Source organism: Onychomys torridus, chromosome 19 (assembly GCF_903995425.1).
Source record: "Onychomys torridus chromosome 19, mOncTor1.1, whole genome shotgun sequence".
Lineage (NCBI taxonomy): Eukaryota > Metazoa > Chordata > Mammalia > Rodentia > Cricetidae > Onychomys > Onychomys torridus.
The window spans coordinates 16,850,961-16,861,425 of record NC_050461.1 but is presented as its reverse complement, the minus strand read 5'-3'; the positions used below and the strand labels follow the sequence as shown (position 1 = coordinate 16,861,425).

At 49.8% G+C, this 10,465-nt stretch overlaps 1 protein-coding gene across 1 annotated transcript; it reads right to left on the bottom strand.

Annotated features, from left to right (window-relative positions):
• Window positions 1–867: 867 nt before the first annotated feature.
• Vgll2 (vestigial like family member 2) lies at window positions 868–6,215 on the bottom strand. Its single transcript, XM_036168553.1, is given in 4 exon segments — window positions 868–1,098; window positions 1,100–1,458; window positions 3,489–3,798; window positions 6,135–6,215. Coding segments are annotated over 4 exon segments (981 nt in total).
• Between the last annotated feature and the right edge of the window lie 4,250 nt (window positions 6,216–10,465).

Sequence of the window (10,465 nt, the reverse complement as noted above, 5' to 3'; positions counted from 1 at the left end):
AAAAAAAGACAAATGCACCATTTTTCTTATGAACCCTGCACACTTCATCTACAAGCAGTGAATGGTGAAGCAAAGCACACGGAGAAGCAGAACCTCCATCGGAGAAAAGGGGCAAAGGGCAAAGGACTAGCCAATAATTGGGCTTAAACATTTGTCATTCGCTCTAAAATAAAAAAGAAGGCAGACCACGTCACTTCCCATCTGAGTGAATGCACGCATTTCAAGTTCAACTCCAAGCCAGCCACTACGGTCTTAGCATTACCATCAAAACCAGTCTAAATTTTACACGTGTAAAAGGCCAATTAATTTGGCAGTTAAGCTGATGTAAGAGACCCCAGGAGTCACAGGTACTCTGGATTAACGCCGCCGCCGTGCAAGCAGCGATGAAATGCTCTGGCGCCACAGGCGTCACCGGAAGAAGAAACAATGGAGCCTTTTAATAGTGTATTTTATTTAACCCAATATCACCAATAGGCAACTGCTGGACATATTAGAACATGCAAACTCAGTATAAAATGTTAACGAGGTGAGGTTTTACATCATGTTTCTTTTGCAGTTTTGGAAATCCAGTGTGTGTTATGTCTGACAGCCCATCACGGTTCATCCTAGCCACTGGGCAAAGGCTCAGCAGTCACCTGTGGTTAGTGGCTGCTGTCTGCCCCGTGCAGGCTAGAATCTTTCCACCGAACTTTATTCAAAGAACAGAAAGAGTCCTCTGTACCTCCGAGCAACCAGGCCGAGAGCAGGGTGCTACTTTCTAGAGACATCTACCCGTAGAAACAAATGATGGCATGCAATCTCTCAGCCACATGGTCCTGGGGGGCGAGGGTGGGGGAGTCTCCCAAGAGAAGTCGGGGCGCCTGCGGCTCAGCCCAGAGTCGGGTACAGTGCTGGAGGGGCTGCGGGGAGACTGCACTCCCTCCTCCGCTTACCTGAGTCCACGCTGAGGCCCAGGCTCTGGGCCACGTCCCCCGCGGGGCTCACGAAGGGTCCCCCGGGCGCAGCCCACGCGCCACCCGCCGGCTCGCCCTTGGCAGCGAGCTCGCAGGGCGGGCTGCCGGGAGCTGGTGCCGAGGCAGGGGCCAGGCGGCCGGGGCGGGCCCGAGGCCGCGGGCATGAGCAGCGGCCCGTAGCGCGGGTCGAAGTGGGGCGCGTAGACCTCGTGCACCGCTGGCCGCGGGTAGGCTGAGCCTTGCGCGCCTAGGGCGCCGCCCAGCGCGTAGGGATGGTGCGGGTGCGGGTGTGCGTGGTGCGGGTGTGCGTGGTGCCAGTCGGTCGCGCCCTGGTGCAGGTGGCCGTGCAGCGCGGCTGGGGAGTAGGGGTCGGCGGTGGCGAAGGGCAGCTCCGAGTGCGCGGCGGCCAGAGGACTGGCCAGCGGCGAGGGCACCGGCGCCTGGTACGCGCTGTTCCAGAAGGAGGCGGGGAAGCTGCGCTGGCTCATCGGGAAGGTGCCTTCTGCTGGCCCGGGGTGGGAGGAAAGCGAGAATGGAGGAGTGTGTCACCGAGGCCCTGCCAGCCTACCCGACCCGGGGCCCTAGGGATCAAGGGGCTGGAAGGCCGCGGAAGGGGCACGACCCGCAGCCTTCACCTCTGGGCGGCTTTCTAAGAGGCATGCTGCAGGGTGACGGTGAGGCCAGGGCCCTGAGAAGTGGGGGCTCCCCGAAAGTCCACCCCGCCCCCTACCCCCCGCCCCAGGACATCTGAATCTCCCAGCTTTCTAGATGGTGCCAGCAACAGAATTTCTGATGGTGGTGGAGGTCGGAGATTTTAGGACAAGAGAGCTTGCCCTCTTCCACCCTGGTCCAGGGCAGACTCTCTTTTCCAGGCTGCAGCTGAAGACCCTGCACCTCTCTCTGAGGTCTAGCTCTCACACTATCCTCTCTCCCATCTCAAGCCTCCCCGCTCCAGAAAGTGTTCCACTTCAAGGTAGGTGTCTGTTAGACTGGGAGACCACGGACAGACTTCCAAGGCTTGTTATTAGTGGTGGTTTTTTTCTAGAGGTCTTCTGTCAAATATTCCCCCTCTCGCGATAATTCAAAGAGCTAAGTGAAGCAGGTATGTTAAAAGAGCAGCCGTGTGTTATTTGCATAGACAGCTTAAAAAAAAAAATCCCAAATTTTAATTAACAAACTTTCTGATCAAAGCGAGGATGCCAGGAATAATAATAATAATAATAATAATAATAATAATAATAATTCAGTCATCAGTATCACTGTCAACTCCCTAGGGTATGGCAGCATAAGAAAAGGACCCCTCGGGTAGTGCAGGAGAGAAAGGCATTCAATTCAACGCCACTTTAGGGTACATAACTTCTGGGGAGTCATAGGTACCACATGCTACAACATCTAAAACAACTTGGAAATCACCTCTGGATGGTGAACAAATGTCCCGTCGAAAAATAATTTAGGCAATGAGAGAAAAAAAAAAGGGAAGTTTTGTATCTGAAAAGAATGCTTTGAAATCTTGTCTAAGGGCAAAGTTTTGTGCAAAATGCCAGATACTATCATGAACAACGAGGGGGGTAATAAGGGCTGTGATTCCCACACAAATGGCAAATGAAAATTAGTTTCTTTCTTCTCTCTCTCTCTCTCTCTCCTTCCCTCTCTCTTTCTCTCTCTTTCTTTCTTTCTTTCTTTCTTTCTTTCTTTCTTTCTTTCTTTCTTTCTTTCTTTCTTAACAACAAAATCTCCACTTCTCAGCTTAATTGGACAGCAAAGACTAAACTGCCTGAGAGTGTTTATGGACGATTTTCTCTACCTCCATGTTGTTGGTAATAGAGGGGAATTGCTGCTAAGGGTGATTCAGAAGGCTGGTTTGTAGTTAGAGTAGAGCAGTTCTCTGTAGGGGATGTAGAAGAAGACTCTTCTCTTTCTTGAACCCGTGAAAGGTGTTTGGGGTCTTTGCTATGTCACCGGCTTGCATTACAAAGAATTTCCGCTTAAGATTTCTCAAGTATTTGAAGCTGGACAAGTTTCAGGAAGTAATCTCAAGCAGATTTTGCTTGCAGGGAGGCTGATGGGCAAATTTTCCGAACCTAGGAAGGAGCCTTGTAGGTTGTTGGGGAAGGTTCTGCTCCACTGGGTGTGGGAGACCCCAGGTTTCCACAGAACATCAAGAGACATTTCAATTTTTGACTCTTATAGCCTTCTCTGGGGATGGTTCAGAGGGCAAGTTTTATTCTAATTTTAGAAACCAGTAAATACTGACCTCCAAGAGGTTAAAAGACTTGCCCAAGGTCATATGGCTAGGAATTGGTAGAGCCCATGCACACACCTAAGGCTTCCAATTCCAAGGCCAGTCTCCCCACTTCACTGCCTCCAGACCACGCTTTCCTTTGCATCTTTCCCTCTTCATTCCTCATGCCCCCCTCAAATGCTGCCCTTCACCCCACCCCTTCAGTTTACTGCTCTTCCCGGCCCATGCTTCTTTGGGACCCAGGAGGTAGACTGCCGGCAGGCATCAACCCATCTCAATGGGGTCCTACTCACCTCTCCAGGGTCCCGAGCTCCTGTGGGCTTTGCTGCTCACACAGCTGGGGGTGTAGCTGCTGGGCTGGCTCAGGGCCCTACTGAAATGTTCATCCACCACAGAGCTGATGTCCCCCTGGAAGTAGGTGAAGAGCACACATCTGGAGTTGATGTACTCAGCTTCGGGTGGGCGCTCCTTCTCTGGGCTGCTCTCCTCTTCTTTGACGCTGGCTGGGGTTTGGTTGGAAAATGAGGAGCTCCCGCTGGCACTGCTGCTGGGGCTGGCATTGCATTCTTGGGCTTCCTGCATTTTTGAGTAGTAGGCTAGTTTCTGTTCAGAGAGAGCAAGAGTTAAAAATCAATTTCTGAAGAGATGGTCAGTGTAGGCTCATCCTATCCATTGAGTAACTGGCATCTCTGCCTCTGCTTTGCTCTTGCTAAAAGAAAGAAACAAACAAACCAGCAATAGATGGCAACACAGTTGCCTCTCTGCCTGCAATAGTCTCTAAAGAAAAATTGCCCTCTTTGATACCCTCTAGCCCCAGAATTGCAGCTGGGCTGCAGGAAAAACTTAAAACGTTGGGGGCGAAAATCTCAGAAGACATTAAATCGACCTATCCATCCATCAATCCATCCATCAAACAAACAAAGAGAACAAAACAAAAACAAAGAAAAACCAGACCAGCCCGTCAGGACTGTAAACTGAGTTCGGCTTTCGGGGCTGTGCTGGGGCATATAGAATTTTTAAAAATAAGACTGTAAGGATAACGGGCACTCAGTTAAGTTGGCAGCGCTTCTCTCGATGAGAACGCAGCAGCAGCAGCACAGTACACAAGACTAAGCATGCTCATGATGTGACAGAAAAACAATGAAAAAAGGAATCCACATTACACAATCAGGAATGAAGTGCACAGAAACCAAGAAAGAGTTCCAGGATCATGACTGGGGAAACTGTGGCTCTTTTTAACAAATGCAAGTTGATTTTTTTTTTTTTTTTTGGTATGGGCACCCACAAAACCCTCCAAAGTTGGTGTTAGTTGTTTGCATTCATTTGGTTGGTTTTAATGCAAGGTTTCATCCAGCCTAGGCTGGTCTGAAACTTGCCATGTTAGCTGAGAGTGGCCTTGAACTAAGATCATCCCGTCTCAGCCTTCGGCCACAGGCGTGTTCTCCGTATTTGTAGTTTTAAAACAGATCACGTAAGTGAGGAAAAGTCAGCAAATGGTTAGCACACTAGCATCTCCAAACAGAAGTTATAAAACGGAGCAGGAAGAAGATTGGGATCCTGATGTACTCCTGAGTCAGTCACTGTGTCAGCGAAACTTTAAGACCAGATGCAGCTTCTGAGAACTTTGTCTTAGAAATGAGCCATAGATGGGGTACAGTGCTAAATCTTTCTCATGACAGAGGTGGCCTTGAAGGGAAGGGCAGAGATTTTATGTAGTAGACAGGTCTGGGGTCCAGAAGGAGGAAGGGCCAGCTAGAAGACCTACCTATCTCTCTTCTTTTTGAAGTGGATCGCCCCATATCGGGAAAAGGCTCCTGAGCTCAGAAGCTGGAGCCCAAAGATTTCAGTTTTTAACAACATCACCACACTCTGAATGCCACGTTCCCACTTGGTTTACAAGGAGAAACTATGCGATTCCTAAATCTAACACAAATTAGGACTACAGATTCTCGGTTAGAAAGTTTGCGTGGGACGAGGGCGGGGTGAGGGGGAACCTAACGCAAAATCTCATTTCATCATTTTAATATATTGTTGGGATTTGCAAACAAAGTTGTCTGAAGTATTAACTCCAACACGACAGCTCGTTTCACTGTTCCCCAAAGAAAGACCAGGTGCTTGCTTTCCAGCCTGGTCCAGAATTCTGCCGCTCCAGGTGTGTGCTTTGGTCTTCCCCTGGAATACTGTTCAGATCTGCTACCTTGGCTGAGGACACGGAAGGAAACAGTAGTTGGCTACACACACAGCCCAAGGAAAAGAGAAACCAGAATCGGCAGAATTGAACGAAACTTGAACAGTTTGCAGGAGCGGGGTTAAATGATCTTAAAAGCGACTTTGGGCTGTCCGATTCTGCCATTTGAGTCCCAGAGAGGCTGGGGCCGGACAATCACACCGGAATAATGCTCCCTAGAATTCTGCAAAGCACAGATCACAAGGCCGATGCGGGCTTCGCTTTTCTCCTAAAAAAACGAATCCACCAGTTTCGGAGCTCGTTGGCCTGATCGCCTGGGAACTGAAATGGAGGAGATTATTCCCGGGACAATCGCGGGGCTCTCCATCTGGGAACCACAGAGCAGGTTTTTGATTTTCTTTTTTTGTTTTTTACCCCTAAGGTCAAACAAAACCAAAGTTCGGATTTCCCTGTGTGAGCTTTGCGAGGAGCCCTGTGTACTCTCACCAGAGTCTAAGAAGAAAATTCAATGGGGACCATCCTCGTCTAACTGCTCTGGGGAAGGCCTGGGTGCGTATTAGCACGACTTAGGTGCCCTCTCAAGACAGCAAATGGATTAAAGAGAATTAGCTGCGATCCCGGCATCCCGGCGTCTTTGGCTGCCTGTCTGTCTGCCCCTGGCGCGCAGAGGCTCCGGCGACCTTTCGGGTAGCGGTTCTTCTGTAGTCTGGGGTGCTCCACCGGTCCCCGCCCCACCCGAACAGACTCGTACCTGGTGGTAGGGAGTGTAGGCGGCTGCGAAATAAGGCTGCGGGGGACCGTAGACCTGGTACATAACATCCAGACAGCTCATGGCTCCCCGCCGCGGAGGCAGCTGAGTGGTTTCTCATCCACGCCGTTTTGGGGGAGCTCAAGGATGCTGCAGCAGCGACGGCGGCACCGGAGCCCCAGAGTCATGGGACGCGGGGGCAGTGCCGGGTTGGGGCTGCGGCAAGCTCGCTCCCCTCCCACTCGGCGGTTTCAGCCGGGCCGCGCTCCCGGGCAGAAGCGCCCCGGCTCCCGCTAGTGCGCATTTAAACCCCGCAGCCCGCGGCGCGCTGACGCTGCGCGGGGGCGGGGACCAAAGGACAGCTACGCAGTCGCAGAGTTTCCCGGGACTCCCTCGCGGGAAAGCTTGGGGCCCGGGTGTCAGAGACCGTGGATCCTGAAAGTGGGGCCCCAGGCTTCCCTCCCGGAGCAGCGATCCCCCCACTTCCCTTGTTCCCACGAGGGACAAAGACCGCAGAGACACAGAGGCAGAGAGACCAGGAACAAGCTAGGGTGCCCGGTGTGGGCAGAACGCAGGAAAGTCGCGGGCAGGTCTTGTGGCAGAACCTTTGCCCGCAGTTCCCAGAAGATGCTTGAGGAGGGACAGAGCCATCTTTTGGAATCTCCCCGGGATCTAGGTTGTCACAGATAGGTTATGAAAGGAGTCCCGGGACTCCGCCGGAAAGTGGCCTGCAGTGGCTAAGACTTGGCAACCTCTCCCCGTGTCCCATCTCCTGTGCGCTTTCACCAACCCTTGTTCCAGTCCCAGCACCCCGTCTCTAATTTTAATTCTTCTTGCGTGGTTCCTTTCTGTCCTCCTAAAGTTCGGTCCCATCCCGGGCTCTTTGATGCGCTTAGTGAACTAACTGGATCCCCGCGGATGGCGCCAGTTCTGTGTGAACTACTTTCCAAGATTCCAAAAGCTCCTACCCAGATCCTTTATGCCTGGCTCGCCAAGCCGGAGTCTCGCCATGGTCCTTTAAAGTTCCTTAATGTTTAGAGCAAGGACTCCTTGGTTCCAAGACGCACCTAGGCACTGCAGTCAGAGGACTTGGGTTGTCTCTTTGGTCGGTTAGAAAAGCTGTGGAAGTCAGGGTCAGTTTCGCTTAAGAAGCGAGACGGTGTGAAACATGCCTCTTAGAGATTCCTTGTCCAGTGACAGCGGGGTGAGCGCTTATTGCGGGGTGGGGGGAATAGTGTTGTCTGCTCCAAGCTCCACCAGAAACCCTTGGGGCAGGGGATGTAACAACGGAATCTTCCACCTAGCGTTAAGAGTGAATTGACAGAGACCTGGATGGCTACCTCGTGGCAAGGTCAAAGACCAAAAAACGTTCTTTAGATGGGAAGAACCTCAAGAAACCGTTGAGAGCCAGCTTTGGGGGCTGGAGGCATAGGTGATGAACTTGAGAACCCAGAACCGAGGAATGGACATCCTGGGATAGATGAAAATGAACAGAAGCCGTGTTATCTGACAGTTTAAATTCCATAACAGCAATTCTCCTTCAACTGCAGGCAATGAACTTCCTGAACATACTTCTTTTTTGAAAAGTGGAGCATTTGAAGTTAAATTGCTTCTGTATTGGGCTTTTGGTTTGTGTTTTTCAAAAAGGGGCTCCAGTCTAGCTTATAAATGGGAAGCAATCCTGGAGGATTCCTCAACTAACTCCAATGTAATGTATTACAAGGTAAAATGTCAAAACTGTGCTGGACCATGAACAAACTGTGTAATCCAGCACTTTGCAGGCCGAGGAAGGAGGATCACCACGTCTCGGGCCAGTCTAGTCTACACAACAAATCACCATTTCAAAAAGCCAAAATAAATATGAATAAATACAAATAATCTCCCAGTTTTGGGGGGCAAGGCCAAGGATGGCTTAATCAGGAGGGTGGGGACACTTTGGAACTTTCCATTGTGGAGGTGCACAAGTCGAGAACATTCTGCTCAGCTCTCCACTACTCTTGGTTAAAAGAGGTTTAGAAGATGTGCCCTAGGCACCTGGACCAGGATCCACTGGATGTGGGAGGCCTTGCTCCTGGATGCCACACACACTTGCTTCCGGTGGCCATTGGCTCAGCAAGGCAGGCTGGAAGCTAGGAGTTGGCTCAGGCCCCAGAGCTAAAGACCCCTTAGTAGGCCAGGTACCAAACAGTTGCATCTGTGAACCTGGCCCAACCTTGGCTGCTTCCAGCCCAACTTCATAGGTTCATATCTCCAAATCCATCCTTGAGCGCAGAGGTTCACTTTCAAAGAGTGCTTCTTCAGGAGGTTCTGCTGCACAGAGTTGGTGTGTGTGTGTGTGTGTGTGTGTGTGTGTGTGTGTGTGTGTGTGTAGGGGGAGCATGTTGGGGAGGAAGCTGAGAAAAAGAGAGATGGGGGACAGGGAAAATGGGGTTCTCGGGTTTTGTCCTCCTTGCCTACTCCCCTTTAGAAGTGAATGTTTAGCTAGATCCCTCCCTCCCTCCCTCCCTCCTTCCCTCCCTCTCTCTCTCTTTCTTTCTTTCTTTCTTTCTTTCTTTCTTTCTTTCTTTCTTTCTTTCTTTCTATCTTTCAGCTCTGGCCTTCTAGGGAAAACCCATGACAACTTCACCAAGGCCTAGTAATGTGTTACATCTGAGGACAGGAGCTGGGTAGATTGGGGGAAGGAGGGAAAGATGATGTGATGATCCGAGGCTGCCTTTGGTCCACATGTCTCCATCCCCTCTTACAGGAAGTAGTTGTATATAACAACCTTGGTAAGTAGGCATGGTCCACAAGTTTAAAGGAACATAGGGGCTGGTCTTGGAATTAGTCAGGAGAGCATTCCTTTCCACCCAAACCATAAATTAAGAAAAGTTAGCAGCCTCAAAGTTTCAAAATACAACTAAAGTGAAGCATATTGAGTGTCTTCTTTCTGAAAAGCTGTCAGGCACGTGAAGGTGATACTTTTCAGCCCTACCAGACAGTCTCTAGCGTATGATGAAGCACAAAGTAAACCCAGGTTCCTTAAACCTTTTACTCTCCCATCTGTTCGAGCTCCCAAGTCAGGAACAGAGTGGAAGGAACCAGATTTCAGTCCAGAGGCTTGGAACGGGGCCACTGATTACAGACAACCAATGTTCCCTGCCTCTTTCCATTCCCTCTCTCACTTCCTTTTTCAGAGAAAGACTGCACAGTTAAAGGATTGAAAATTGGGTTCCCATATACAAAAGGGTCAACAAACCACAGAAAAAGAAACGTATAACCAATTGTATCAGAATGTGTTTAACTTTCTAATTACTTCAGGATAGATTTAGTTTGTTGAACTGCTAGGATTAGACCAAAATGTCCTTATGTCTTTTATATATTAAAAAAAGTCCTTCTCCCACCCCCTATGTATTGCATGTATCCTGTCTCTGTAGGAGTCAGAAGAGAGCACAAGACCCCTAGAACTGTGTGGGTGCTGGGAACTGAATCTTGGTCCTCCAGAAGAGTAAAAAGTGCACTTAACCACTGAAAAATCTCTCTAGACACCTGGAATTTCCTATTAACACACTACTTCATCAAGGTGTAGTGAATCATGCTTGCAGTTCCAGTACTCTGGTAGGCTGATGCAGAAGAATTGCCCTGAGTTCAAGGCTGCAGAATGAGACCCTGCATCAAAAGACAAAGCAAAGAAAATGCCCCCCCCCCACTTCTAGTCTGCAATTCTAACATGATCTAAACCCGTAAAAATAGTGACCAACCTTCATAAAGTTGGTCAACTAAATCTTTTTGAGTGCCCACAGAGGTCAGAAGAGGGCGTCAGATGCCCTGGAACTAGAGTCATTGATGTTCGTGAGCCACGATGTGGGTACTTTGAATCAAATGCAGACCCTCTGCAAGAGCTAAGTCCTCTAAACAGCTGAGCCGACTCTCCAGCTCCAAGATGCATTTTTAAAGTTGGGATATGAATAAGGCTAGATGGGTAAACCACGCCAGGCCAGGCCCTCAGTTGCCCGTGGTTTGTTGGAATCACAAGAGCTGGCGCCGTTTGCTGTTGTCTCCTGCCAACCAGAGGGTTGAACTCGATGGTAATCTCAGAGATTTCCCTCCCTAAAGCCATCTTGCCACTCTAACTGGAGAGATGTGTTTGGACTTAGGAGAGCAGCCGTCAAGACTTGGTGGATTCAAGCTGTTAATAACGTTAAGTGGAAACATCTCTGCAAAGCTGGGTTTTCAGGTGCTGTGTGCTATCTACAAATGACAGCCCACTAGTGGAACGTCTGTGTGGTAATTGTACTTTAGAGAAATAAAATGAGGGAAAAAAGAGAAATTCATATAGTTTGAAGACTTACTAA